Source organism: Octodon degus, unplaced genomic scaffold (assembly GCF_000260255.1).
Source record: "Octodon degus isolate 3935 unplaced genomic scaffold, OctDeg1.0 scaffold00064, whole genome shotgun sequence".
NCBI classification, from domain to species: domain Eukaryota; kingdom Metazoa; phylum Chordata; class Mammalia; order Rodentia; family Octodontidae; genus Octodon; species Octodon degus.
Genome location: NW_004524640.1, coordinates 9799392 through 9813513, shown reverse-complemented (window position 1 = coordinate 9813513; position 14122 = coordinate 9799392). Strand labels below are relative to the sequence as shown.

The 14122-nt window shown below is 55.0% G+C and overlaps 1 protein-coding gene across 1 annotated transcript in view; it reads right to left on the bottom strand.

The window, feature by feature from the left end:
- The window catches only part of Triobp (TRIO and F-actin binding protein), a 58021-nt gene that overhangs the window by 39744 nt on the left and 4155 nt on the right, over positions 1–14122 (bottom strand). Inside the window, exons 2-5 of the mRNA XM_004634690.2 lie at positions 10484–10623; positions 8674–8863; positions 7458–7614; positions 4–742 (exon numbers count right to left, since the gene is read on the bottom strand). Of these exons, the coding sequence (XP_004634747.1) occupies positions 4–742; positions 7458–7614; positions 8674–8863; positions 10484–10623 (1226 nt within the window). The remainder of the gene's footprint in view (positions 1–3; positions 743–7457; positions 7615–8673; positions 8864–10483; positions 10624–14122) is intronic.

Genomic DNA, 14122 nt, shown 5'->3' with positions numbered 1-14122 from the left:
CTGGGGTTGTCCCGCTGGGCACAGGACGTTCTAGAGTTTTCTCTTTGGGGGGTTCTGCTAGGAGAGCAGGCTCTGGGGTTGTCCCGCTGGGCACAGGATGTTCTAGAGTTTTCTCTTTGGGAAGTTCGGCTAGGAGATGAGGACCTGGGATTGTCCAGTGGGGCACAGGATGACTTGGAGGTTTCCCGTTGGGTGGTTCGGTTGGGAGAGGTGGCTCTGGTATTGTCTTTTTGGGCACAGGATGTCCTGGAGTTTTCCCACTGTGAGGAGCAATTAGGAAAAGTGTTTTGGGGGTTGTCCTGTTGGGTAGGAGGCATTCTTGGTCTATCTCGATGTGTGGCTCTAAGGGAAGAAGAAAGCTGAGGACTGTTTTGTTGAGGGGATGAGGTTCTGGGGTAATCCCGCTGGGAGATTCTTGAGGGAGAGGAAGTTCTCAGGGTGTTCCGCTGTATGGCTGAGGCCCTGGGGGTGTCCTGTTGGGTAGATGAGGTCCTGGGGTTGTCCTTCTGGGTGATTCGGTGGGGAGAGGAGGTTCGTTGGGGTTCTCGTTGTGTAGAAGGAGCCTGCACAATGTTCCTTTGGGTTGAGGAGGCCTGGTGGGTGCCACTGCGAGGTCCACTCTGTGGTGTCTCAGAGGAAGCCTGGGCAGTAGAGGAGCGATGCCGCTCCAAGGAGAAGTAGCCACTTTCTCCCCGGAGCTTGGCCCAGTGCTGTCCGGTGCTCTGACTCCCACTGACCTTGTCTGGGGAGAGACAGGGAGGTTAGAAGTAGAGGCTCCAGGCCACTCTCACACCCTGTGTTTTCCTTTTCTCTGGGGACCAGTGATTAGGGAAGACCTTGTGTAGGCTTCTTAGAAGTCCCACTAAAAAAAAAAAAAAAAAAAAAGAAGTCCCACTGTCCATACAAAAGGCCCCACTCTTCTGGCCAAGGCTGGTTAGGCAAGGGCCAGGATGCCTTCCTCCAGATAGGGCAGAAATGTGAAACCCAGGGCCAGAGGGACTCAGTCAGTAGGGGTGGATGCCAGAGCTGGAAGGTCACATAGTCCAGGGCCCAAGGATGTGTCAAAGGGGACAAGGACACAAACACAGAGAGCAATCTAACCACAGGCCTATAAGCCCCTGTGGGGAGACCCCACAGCAGCTACCTAGCAAATTTCCCTCCCTGGTTCTACTTCCTACAGCTGGATTCCCCAAAATCAACCCAGTTTCTTCTAAGGAGCCCCTTCAGTGAGTTAGAGCTCAGAGGGCTCCAGTCTCTGTGGCTGAGGGCTCCTCTTGCCCCAGAAGCTGCTCCCAGGGCCGCAGTGAAGAGGGCCAGGCCAGGGTTAGCTCAGTCTCCTAGGGCTGCCCAGCGGGCACAGAGGAGGAAAGCAGACTCAGGCCCCGCCCCAGCCACAGCTCCCAATCCGCACTTAACCCAGCCTCCAGGCCAGGTGCACACCCTCAGTCTGGGAGGCAGGGGCCTAAGGGACTAATGCAAGTGCCAGGGACAGTGACCCCTTCATGAGTCCTCATTCCAAAATCGGCTCTCTGTGGCCCGGATGTCACTCTCTACCCCTCTGGAACCCGTGGCCATCAGCTCACCTGGGCTGGTGCTCAGGGGAGAAGTACTTCCTGGAAGGAGCCTTCGTCCAAACCTTGCTTGAGCCCCCATTCCTCCTTCCGTCCCCTCCAACCTCCCATGCTGGTGCCACTCAAATCAGAACTCCCAGGACCTGGCACTGTCATTCCCTGATGGGCCAGTGTCCCACAGTCATCCTCAAATGCACCCCATAGTTACCCTTTTCTCATCTCAGTTCCTCTGCCCACCCTAGGCCTCAGGCACCAGCATGGTTGCCCTGGTCCAGTGTCATCTTCCCCCGGCATCATTTTCAAAGCCAAGTGACTGCATGTCCCTGCTCACAACCCTTCAGGGGAAGACAAGGGGATGGGAAAGCGGCCACAGATGGAGGACACAGAGGAGCCCAGCAACGAAATACAAGGTGGGGTGCTGGACCAGATCTGGGGATGAGAAAAGGAAATCAGAAGGAGAACTAGTGGATCTAAATAAAGCCTGTCGCTTAGCTAACAACACTGAATCAGGCACTGAGGATCTGGTAGAACACTTGCCTAACAAGCTGGAAGCCCTGGGTTCCGTCCTCAGCACCAAAAACAAAAAATAAACATCCTCTAAAAAACAATTCAACAAAGAAAATACAGTAATATCAAGAAAGATCAAAAATAAACAAGGGAACTGCACACAAGGAGCCATAGAGAGCTCAGCCGACTAAGCACCTGCTTAGGCAAACGCAGGGCCCAGGGTTTGATCCCCGGCACCACATGCCATGCTGGCCCCATGCTGAGCCAGCCACAGAGACCAGGCATGGTGTGCACCCCTCAGCAATTCCAGCTCTGAGGAGGCTGAAAACAGGAAGATTGCTACAAGTCTGAGCTGCATAATGTTTCTGTGCCGAATACATTAAAAAAACAACACAGCATTGGACCAGTGTTCATTACCTCCTCTGCCTTCTTCTGTTGTTTTTTGTGGTGCAGGGGATTGAACCGAGAGTCTGCATTGAGCTACTCCTCCAGCCCTTTTATTTCTTGAGTCAGGGTTTCACTGAGTCACCCAGGCTGAGCTTGAAACTTGCAATCTTCCTGCCTCAGCTTCTGGAGTTCTGGGATTACAGGTATGTATTACCATACCAGCATGCGTGTGTGTCCGCGTCTGTGAGTGTCCATTTCTCTGTGTGTGTGCGCGCACGCGTCTGCATGTGTGTGCGTGCAAGCAAGCTGGGAACAGAACCCAGGACCTCCAATGTGCTGTTTGCCAAGGGGTTACCAGTAGCAGCATCCCCAGTGCCCACCAATGTCAGTTTCTCAGTTTGGATCACTGTGCTGTGGCATTAGGGCTTCCGGTAAAGGGTACAATAGCAACACTCAGGACAATGAGTACAGCACAACTCTTCTATAAATCTAAGGTTATTTCAAAGCAAAAAGTTGAGAGGAAAAACTCCTTCCTGAGTTCCCCACCCATTTTTTATTTGGGGCCAGGCCCTGCAGCTCCTCGTCCACGCACCAGGTCGAGCATCACCCTCCTTCCGGCTCCTCAAACTCCCAAGCACCCACCCTGTGCACCCCGGGCCCTCGTGCACTTCCTGCCGCCTCTGTGGAAGCCCTCTGCCCTCTGTGCCTGGCTGCTTCCTTGTCACACTTGGGCTCCAGGACAGCCCTCTGCGCACCCCTCACATCCCTCTATTTGTCCACCTGCTCTGTCCCCAGGAAGCTCTGTTTGGGAAGCACCTCACCTCCAGAAGGTAACCCCAGGCTTGGCACTCAGTACCCAGAGTACTGCCACCTTCTACCCTAGTTCTGCCCCAGCCTGGGGTCCCCTGGCTGCCTCCCCTCTAACCTCAGCAGCTCAGCTTCCTCCCTGCCTAGAGACTTTTCTTTCTCACTATCTCAAGCCTCTCCTCTTTCTTTCCTCTCTTTGTTTTGTTTTATGGCTTTTTTTTCCTTTTGCTTTTCTTTTATCACTTATTTTTTTATTTGATACAGGGTCTCATTATGCAGTTTAGACTTGTAGTGAACCTCCTGTCTCAGCCTCCCCAGCGCTGGGATTACAGGCATGCGCCACCATGCCCAGTTTCGGTGGCCAGCTCAGTGGGCCTGGGGCAGGGCCCCCATACACAGCATGCGGTACTATGGTTCAAACCTGGGTCCTTGCACTTGCCAGGCAGGTGCTTAGACTGCCGAGCTATCTCCCCAGCCCAAAAATTGTAGGACTTTTGTTTCTGTTTTTTGTAGTACTGGGGACTGAACTTGGGACCTTGTACTTGCCAGGTAGCCGCTTATGTCACTGAGTTATATCCCCAGCCCCCTTTTGAGTTTCTGAGACAGGATCTCACTATGTAGTCCAGGCTGGCCTCAAACTTCCACTGATCCTCCCACCTCACCTGCCCAAGGACTGGGATTACAGAGGTGTGCCACCACGCTCACCAGGCTCCTTCAGATCAGCCGCTACTCTGCAGCTGCTGGGCACACAGGGCAGGCTCCAGGGGTCCCTGGGCAATCTTTGTCCCATCCCTACCAGCCAGGCTCTGCAAAGCCCCCTGCCAAGCATACTCAGATCAGGTGTCCACAGGGATAAAAGTCAGGCGCTGCCAACATCACAGAGCTAGTACATCCCTCTGGGACCCTGGCCTCTTCCTGCAATTCAGGGAGCTGCCACCAGGTGGACCGCAGTGACTGGTTCCAGTCAAGTAGGTCAGAGCAAGACCTCTGCTCCACTGCCCTGTGTCCAGGAATAAGAAAGCAGGCATTTAGGACAAAATCCCGCTCGGCTGTCAGACCACTGGCACCCCAGGGAGGCATTTGTTCCCTGTGTCGCTGTTTCTCCCCCATACCGCCCTCCCAGGCCCTCTACAGCTGCTGGGGCAAGATCTGATGACTGGTTCAAAGAGATAGCTCCCGTAAAAAAAAAAAAAAAAAAATCCAAAGAGACAGCTCAGGCTGCCAGGGAAAGAATGAGGCTGAGGTCCAGGTCCAGGGCAGACAAAGCCTGCAGGGTTGAGGAGGCTCTGGTGAGAAGCCCAGCGTGACAGTGACTCAGTCAGGAATTGTCACTGAGAGGCCAGAAGGGGCAGATTTGGGGTGCATTTGGGAAGAGGCTCTGTCAGGAACTGCTGGGGATGTGGACATGAAGTTTAAGAGCCCCATCAGCCCCACGGCAGCAGCGTATCCTCCTGAGTCTCAGTCACTTCCTCAAGCTCTCCTCTCTGTCCCCTCCTGCAGCCACCCAGATGACCATGACCACCTCCAGGAATGCCACACTGAGCACCCATAGAGCTGTCCCTCCCCAGAATCACCAGCTGTTACCAGTTTGTTTCTTTTTCTTTTCTTTCTTTCTTTCTTTCTTTCTTTCTTTCTTTCTTTTCTTTTCTTTTCTTTTCTTTTCTTTTTTCTTTTTTTTTTGTGAGACAGGGTCTCACGGGCCATCCTCCTGCCTCAGCCTCCTGAGGACTGGGATTACAGGCATGCACCACCATACCAGGCTCTTCTGATTTGTTTCTTCCCCCACCTACCTTGCCGCCTGCCACCCCCTACCTACCTGTCATCTATGCACCATTTCTCCTCAGGACAGCGTCAAAGCTGTCAGGACCCTGCCACATGCCTCTCTCAAGAACAAAGCCACACTCCTCCCTGACCACTGCCACACTCAGCAAAGACAACCCGACTGGCTGCTGCATCTAACACGCTGCACACCCAGGCCCAGCTTGGTCCTGGGTGTCTCTCAAGCCGGTCTTTGCCTGCCCAGGCTGCACTTGGAGTCCCGGTGGGATGGTATCGCCTCCCTAGCTTTTTTTCCACCTTGGGGTATGGAAGCCAGGCCTCACACTTGCTAGGCATGTGCCCACCACTGAGCTGTCCCCCAGCCCTGGAGCCTCTCTGAATGGACAGCAGGCCCCAGCCCCTTTCTGTTTCTCAAGCAGGGTCCAGTCAGCTATTCTGCAGAATGTCCTTCCATTAGAGTGAGCCTCATGTTTTGTCTTGTTTAGGAACAAGTGGTATACACAGGAGCAGCAACTGAGAGGGCAGAGGGCTGGGTGCCACCCCAGCGCCACATCGGGGTGAGCGTGAAGGCAGTTTGTCCTGTTCTTAGGGTGCTGAATGCCAGAGCCAACACCTCAGGGCTGCCCTTTCCCTGAGAGTCAATGTGTAATCTGAGGGGATGCTTTGCGAATCCTGCTCCCCAGTGACCTCTGCCCAGAGACTTGGCCTTGGCAGCTGATCCCTGTCTGACCTGGGCATCGCTATGGTGGCCGCAAGGGTCTCTTAATTGGCTTCTACCCTGCAGCCTCACCCCACTCTAGTTCATCCTTTGCGCTGTGCCCTGGGAATCCTCCCAAGGTACAGAGGCAATTCCATCACTCCTTTACCCCAAACCTTCCACGACTCCTTACTACTTAGAGAAGAAAGTGTAAACCCCATCTACGCTTGAGCCCAGTCATGCATCCCAGCCTCTTTGCGCTGTACTCAGCTCCGTGTCTCCCTTGGTCCTGATGCCATTCCCTGGGGGTCTTCTGCCCCGCAGTGCCCTTGGCTCACTTCTGCACACCCCTGTTCCTGTCTCTCCAGTCCTGGGGTCCCATCTGCCCTTCCGTCGTTGCTCTCCTAGGTGACGCACACCCCAGTGTTTGGCATTTTTCCATGGTGCTACAGGAGCACGGGTACCTAGGACTGCCCCGGGGGCCAGGAAGGAGCTGTCCTGGCCTCACGCCCCAGATCTTGTCCATGCTGGAGACAGGGACCCAGACAGCAATACAGTGCAGGAGTGACTGCGGGTCCAGGGAGATAATGGCCCACGTCCCCAGCCTCCGGGGACCAGGCCTGACAGAGCCTTCACACCCCACTGCCTGTGGGGACTCTCCTCTGCCCCATCTCGGGTTATGAGGCTTGGCTGGGCCCAGTGGGAGCCCTGCCTGCAATTCAGCCACATCAACAGAGAAGACTATGTCTTCCTTGGAAGAGGACGAGCAGCTGGCACTACAGGTCATCACCGAGCCACCCTCAGGAAGGGTCTGACTAAGAATGAAGCCACCACCGGGCATGGTGGCCACACCCATAATCTGAGCACTCAGGAGACTGAGGCAGAACAATCACCATGAGGGCAAGGCCAGCCGGGGCGGCCAAGTGAGAGACCCTGTCTCAAAGACCCCAAAATTAAAAAAAAAGTAGATGAAGCCACCCCAGAAAGAAGCGGAGCAGAGACCACATTTCTAGTGCTGTTGGAACCCCTGGATCCAGCCATATGGGAATCACACTCTTCTAGACCTTCTAGAGCTGGGTCATTCCGTTCCTGTCCCGCCAGCTTGTTTCCCCCCATCAGAAAGCCCTAACCCACAAGCTATGAGGTGATTAAAGCAGGCAGCATAGCACGTCCTGGCTGCTCTATAATTATATGGGAACCTTTGAGATAATTTTTTTTATTTTTTTTTTTATACAGCTCAGGCTGGCCTTGAGCTCACTTCGTAGCCCAGGCTGGTCTCAAACTCAAAATGATCCTTCTGCCTCAGCCTCCCAAGTACTGGGATTACAGGTATGCACCACTGTGCCCAGCCCCTTTGCTATTATTAAGACTGGGGGTGGGCTGGCGAGATGGCTCAGTGGTCTAAAGCGCCTACTTAGAACAAGTTTAGCAAAGCATGGGGACCGCGGTTCGATCCCCCAGCACCACATGCCAGCCCGCCCCGCCCCCTGGTGGGCTGAGCTGGCCACACACACACACACACACACACACACACACACACACACACAAATAAAAAAAAAAAAAAAAAAAAAAAAAAAAAAAAAAAAAAATGACTGGGGGTGCCAAGGTAAGCCCTGCCCAGAGCCCGGACCCGTGAGACACTTACGGAATATGGGGAACCTAGGCCATCAGCACACCCGTGGACACAGGGCCATCCTGACAGGACTCACCCTCTTTTCTCTGGCCCGTGGTGTCTCCTCTCACAGGGGACCTGGTGACTCTCCGGGCACTGTCAGCTCTCGGCCCCTCCTGGGCCCTCCGCGGGATCATCATGGTGAGCTCACCGGGGCTGGGGACCTTGTCCTGCCTCTCAACAGCATGCGAGTCCTGCCAGGGAAGAGAGGGAAAAACTTACTAGTGGGAAAAGGTGGTCCAGGGCCTATGCGCTCTGCACACTGGGTGGAAGGGCACTGAGGACCTGGCATTTAAAGGGCGCTTCCTGTATGCCTGGCACTGTGCAGGCTGGTGACAGGCAGTCCCCTCCACCAACCCTGGGAAGAAGGCACATCCACTGAGACCAAGTGGGGCCAAAGTCACAGGGCCAGGAGGCATTGGTTCAGATCCTAACCCTACCACTGAACAGCTGAGTGGCCTCAGGTTAGTGGCCTTCTCTCAACCCCCAACAGGCCATAAGAGTCTCTAGGTCAGAGGGTGGGCGGAGCCTCCCGGAGCCCACACCTGCCAAGCACTTTGGACAGTGCCAGCCCCATGGTGCATACCCAAGCTAGGTGATATGTTTTGTTTTTGGTTTTAAGACAGGATTAGACACTATCTAGCCACACACTAGCCTTGAACTTGTTATATAGCCCAGGCCGGCCTGGGTGTGCGACTCTCCTGTTTCAGCCTCTGGAGGGCCGGGAGCTCTCCGCCAGCTGCAGGCCAGGTGGATTATACTGACCCCATTACTTCCAGTCACATTCCTTTATGGGGAGTGGGTCTCGCAGGATGGGCCTGGCTCCCCTGCCTGTGATGGCCCCAGGGGAGCCCCAGTCCCTCCTGGTCCTGCCCCAGCTCTGGGACTGAGTGGCAGCACTGGTCACAGGGCCAGCAGTGTGTGACCTAGGCCCCAGCCTGACTCTTGGCTCGCTGTGGACACCACACTCAACATCCCAGGCCTCTGCGACCTGAGAGTGCTTGGCAACAGGCGCTGGCTGGCGACTCACCCAAGCTCCCTGTCACCTGAAACCCCCTCCTCCACCTTCCTTTCCAGCCAACCCAACCTGGGACCTCTGTGGGCCCCTGGGTAGAGACCTCCCCGCCTTGGCCTGTTGATTCGGTCCAATTCCCTGTTGTGAAAGTCTTAGCTCTGCTCCAGAAATTTAGGGTCTCCAGGACAGAGGAGTGATCTGCTCTTGTCACCCTGGCCCTGTCTCTGCCCCCCCTCACCACAGAAGAGTTGCTGGTATCATCAGGGGTGTCACTGTCAGGGCCGGAGCTGGTGTCAGAGTCGGGGCTCTTGTCACATGCAGAGGAGGCCTGGCTTTGCAAATAGATCACTGCCTCGAGGTCCCCACATCTACTCCTGGGAATAGCTGTGAGGCTGGGGTCAGAAAGCCTTGTTGACAGGGACCAGCCACTGAGGGGAGAAACAGACCCATGAGTTGCTCCAAGGAAATAACAGGGCATCAGGGAGAAACTCTCAGCCCAGCCAGATACACACACACACACACACACACACACACACACACACTCCACAGATACCATGAATCAGCCTATTCCTGCAGAACAGGGCACCACACCAAGCAATCTCAGAGCCGGGCTCTTTGGATGGATGTAAAATTATGCAGAGCTCAGAGAGACCAAGATTCCAGCCAAGGTCACAGAACTAGGAAAGGGCAGATCTGGGCTATGAATTGGAACTGGGGAAGACTCTGATTAGGCTGGGACAGATGTGCCAGCAGCTGGGCTCCCAGGGCAGCTGGAGAGAAAGCCTTCCAGGGTGGCCGCAGCTTAGCTTCCCGCTGGCAGGATCCCCAAAGGAACCCTCAGATTAGCCTGACAATGACAGTGGGTGATGACCAAAGAATAGTTGTACAATCCAAAAAATTGGGGCATATGACATATTTCTTTACCTCTTCTATCTAAATCCCACGATGCCACCTGCCAACTAAATGCTCTGCTACATCCCGAGGGAGGATTCAGCTTTGTTCATCCCACACTGTCTGAAGCATGTTTGGGAGTAGTTTGATAGCAGGGCTTTCTTTTCCAAAATTGATCCAAGGGCCTTTGAACCGAGCAAAGGTAGGGTCTTACTGTCACCATGTCACCATGGCAGCCAGGCTGTGGTCAAATTTGTGAGCCTCGTGCTTCAGCCTCCCAGAGTACTGGGACTGAAGGCATACACCCTCACATCTGTCTAGCAGAGCTATTTAAAATAATAATAATGGGGCTGGGGAGATGGCTCAGTGGAATAAGCACTTCCCTGGCAAGCTGAAGAACCTGAGTTCGATCCCCGGTTCCACCAAAAAATAAAATAATAATAATACTCCTTGCCTGTAAGGAGCGCATGTTCCTAACATAATGCTGATTTGATTCCAACTCCTCACATCTTTTTTCGTAACGCTGAGAATCAAGTCCAGCCTCATGCATGCTCGGCCACTCAGCCACACCCCCAGCCCCTGAGCCAGGCCCTCTTACTATACAATGGGAAGTGAGGCATAGAAAGATGCAGTCACTTGCCCAAGGTCCCACAGCCCACAGGGGACAGCTGGGGGGGGGGGGACGGGACTCAGGTTTCTGGACTCTCAGGCCAAGCCCTCCTAAGGTGCCATGACTGGGGAGGTTCAGGCCAGTACAGGCCTGTGGTGGTGGAATCCCAAAGTCTGGGGCAGTAGGGGTGACACCACAGCTGCACCTCAGTGAGGGGACTGTGGACTCCTACAGCTGCACAAAAGGAGCCAGACAGTATGCCAGCTGTTCACACCTAGCAGCATGGCTGAGCCAGGTGCTGGGGAGTTGGGGGTAGGCAGGGCCATTAGGAAAGTCAGCCAGGGTTAGGGACAGCAAGCTCAGAGACTTGGGAGCAAAAAGGGACAATGTGATCTCTGAGTTCTTGCAGCTGGGCTGGAGGAGCATGCCCATTGCTTGCCTGGGCCCAGACCCCAGGCCAGCAGCCACAAGACTGATGCTGTCACCGGGGAGGGGTGTGAGTGGGGAGAGGAAAACTCCCCTCCCTATGTTCTGGGACTCTACCCACCTCTCAGGGCCCTGCCCGAGACCTGGGCCAACCACGAGCTGGCAGGCAGAGGGTGCGGTGCCAAGCGTGTCCTCAGGGGCAGGCGGGCAGCAGGGCAGGTCGCAGTAGGGTGCCTCAGCACTTGGAGGGCTCCCGGGCTCCTTGGAGAAAGGAGGCAGCTCAGGCCCACGTGGGGTCCCCTCCCCCTCACAGCCCTCCTGAGGGCGGGGTGGGATCTCCAGACATCTCCTCCTGGGATCTCACCCTGCTCACTCGCCACAGGCTGGAAGACAGCGTCCGTCAAGCTGGAGGTGCTCTTGGGACCTGAGCTGGGGGTTGGCAGGGGTCCTAGTGGGTGTGCATGGAGCTGTGTGTCTATGGATGGGCCTAGGTGCAGGTGTGCCTGGGTGTGTGCACAAAGGGGTGAAGGTGTGTGTGCAAACGCAGGTGCACATGGGAGCAGGTCCCTCAGGTATAGCAGTGCATATGCTTAGGTAAAGGAGCACGTGCATGCCTGTAAAGGGAGGTACACAGAGGCCCCTCAAGAAGCCTCAGTGGTAGCGAGAAGTTGGGAGTAGGGAGAAGAAGATTGTGCTGGCTTGGAGAGCAGAGAGGTCTGAAGGAGGAAGAACTAGTGTGATGGGGCAGGAGGCGGGAAAGCGGGAGAAGTCTGCCCCACAGCAGCCCTCTGGGGACAGGTCTGCCCCACTGCAGCCCAGACGGGCCGGAGCTTCAGCACTGCGGCTGCTCTCTCTTCTTGTCCACGCAGGCCACACCTGGGAGGCTGGTGCCCGGCTCACCAGCTCACTGGCTCACCAGGGGGAACTGCTGCTCACCTCAAGGAGGTCCCCCTCCTCCCACCTGCTGTAGGGCCCTCCCCTGGTGGTGGGAGACCAGGCCCTGGCACCCTGTGCCCCGCCTCCTCTCGGGTTACCTGGGCAGCGGGCTCCGGAGGCAATGGTGGTGGCTGGCGGCTGTCAGCACCCTCTTCCCCGGGGGGCTCCGACTCAGGCCCCCACGCTGCCGCCCTCTCAGGCCTGACTCAGGGCTGTGGCAGTGGCGCCGGCCGAGGCAGTGGAAACCCTAGAGGGGCAGGCGCTGGGAGCAGGGGCCCCTCATTACTGTTTCATAAGCCGGGGCCCAGCCAAGAACAATGCGGGACATGAAACCCAGGAAGCTGATCCCAGCTGCTCACCTGAGAGCCAGGCAGGGTGGGAGCCTGGCCACCAGCTCCCTGGGGACCCTGGAGCCCAGAGTCCAGGGCCGAGGCTGCAGCCTGGCCAGTGCCCCGTGGGCAGAGCTTCCTCAGGATCCGCTCAGCCAACACTGGCAGAGCCTGGGTCGAGGATGGGGCCGGGGCGTCTGCTGCAGCATCCAGGCTGGGAGGCCGCCTGGGTTTGGTTTCACCTGCCCTGCAGCCCGATTCTGATCAGGGCCCAGCAGCAGGAGGTGTCAGATCCTCTGCCGCCGCCACCCAGGGTCAGGACAGCATGAAAAAGAAAGGAGCAGCTCCCTCCTGGGCCCCAGCCCAGGAGGACCCCAGCCCAAAACAAACTTCATCCCTGAAATCACCCCACCCCGCCACACCCACACCCAACCAGCCCAGCCTCAGTCCCCAGCTCTGATTTCCTGTCAGGCGGTCAGCTTGGGCCCTGCCCTGTGCAGACCTGGGTCTTGTCCTGGCTCCTCCATGTCCTAGCTGAGTGACCTGGCCCAGTGACCTCCCCTCCCTGAGCCCTGTTGTCTTGGAAATGAAGGCAGAAGTGTGACCAAGACCTAGGCCAAGTGACTTGTCCTGTTTGTGTCTTAGTCATGTCATGTGTAGAGCTGGCATGACAGGAGCCTCCTCCTAGGGCCCTTAAGAGAGCTGGCATTCACTTAGCACAGCTGATAATGGTCTGGTCTGTACAAGTGATGAAAGGACACTAAATCAAATTGTATGGGTTAAGCTCGTAGAAGGGGACTGGCCAAATAGCTCAGCGGATTAAAGCGCCTGCTTAGGCAGACACAGCGCCCAGCAGGGTTCAATCCCCAGTGTACCTTGCTAGCCCCGCCCTCAGGGCATGCTGAGACAGCAATTAAGATGGCTATTGAGACAGGGTGTGGTGGCACATGCCTGTAATCCCAGTGCTTGGAGGCTGAACACAGGTGGATCACTATGAGTCTGATCTACATAGTGAGTCCCTGTAGACCCTTACAAAAAAAAAAAAAAAAAAAAAAGGTGGGGGCGCTTGTGGGTTAGCTCAGTTGTTTAAAGTGCCTGCTTGGGCAAACTTAGTCAGGCACAGGGGACCAAGGTGCAATCTCCAGCTCCACATGCTGCACCAGACATGTCCTTAAGGCAGCTTGAGCCATCCAAATAAATACATAAATGTGAGACTAGGCATGGTGGCATGTACCTGTAATCCCAGCACTTGGGAGGCTGTAAACAGGAGAATCACTATGAGTCCAATCTGTGCAGTGAGACCCTAAGCACCTTATAAACTCTGCCCTAAATAAGAAAAATAAATAAATAAACTGGTAAAAGAATAGTAAATACACTTAAGAATAAGTAAATTGACTTGGGGTGGTGCTATACACTGTTGAGAGACTAAGGCACAATCGCTGAGTTTGAGGCCTACATTGGCTACACAGAGAAATCCTTTATAAAAAAAAAAAAAAAAGAATAAATAAATCAAGCCAGATGAGATGGCACATGACTGTCTTCCCAGAATTCTGAGTGGGTAAGGCAGGAAGATCCAAAGTTCAAGTCTTGCCTGGCAACTTATCAAGACACTATCTCAAAATAAAAAATAAAACACAAAATTAAAAAACAGGTGGTGGCGAGATAGCTCAGTGGACTAAAGCACCTGCTTAGGCAAGTTTAGGCAAGTGCAGGGACCATGGTTTGATCCCCAGCACAACATTCAGCATGTGCCCTGTCCCAGGGCAGGCCAAGCCAGCCACAAAAACAAAAAAAAAAAAAAACAAAACAAAACAAAACAAAAAAAAAAAGCTAGGGATGTAGTACAGCATAAGGGCCCTAGATTCAATTTCTAGTGGGACAGCCAATCAATCAATCAATGGAAAAGGGATGTGTGATGTCAGCCTAGTGCCCTCTGCCTCCCTCTGAGCCTGTTGGTAACCTAGTCAGGAGTCAGGGGTCAGGGGTCAGGGGCCAGATTGTATGACCTCCAGGGCTGACCCCTCCCACATCTCCCAGTCTTTGGGAGATCCCGGCATGAGCAGAGCAGGGACAGATGCAGCACCCAGGAAGGCTGTGGCTCCGTGGGCATTCTGATGACCAGCTGGTCAAGAGCCAGTCATTCTTGGAGGGGAGACAGGACACCCTGAGGCTGGGGCCATGTGTGCACATTCTAGGGTATCGGAAGATGCCACACAGAATCTAATTCTACTTCTCTGCACCCTGGTGTGAGGAGAGACCCAGCAGGAACTGCACAGCCTGGTCAATGCTGGGTGATGCGTACCCGCCCCTGGGGACTGTGCGACTGAACCCAGGGGCCCTCTGAGCTCCATTCCCAGATCTTTTCTTTCTTAATTATTGGGACAGGGTTTCACCAAGTTATCCAGACTGGCCTTGAGTTGACAAAGTTCCTACCTCAGCTTCCTGAGTAGCTAGATTATAGGCTTGCACCACTACACCTAGCAAGGGGATATTTG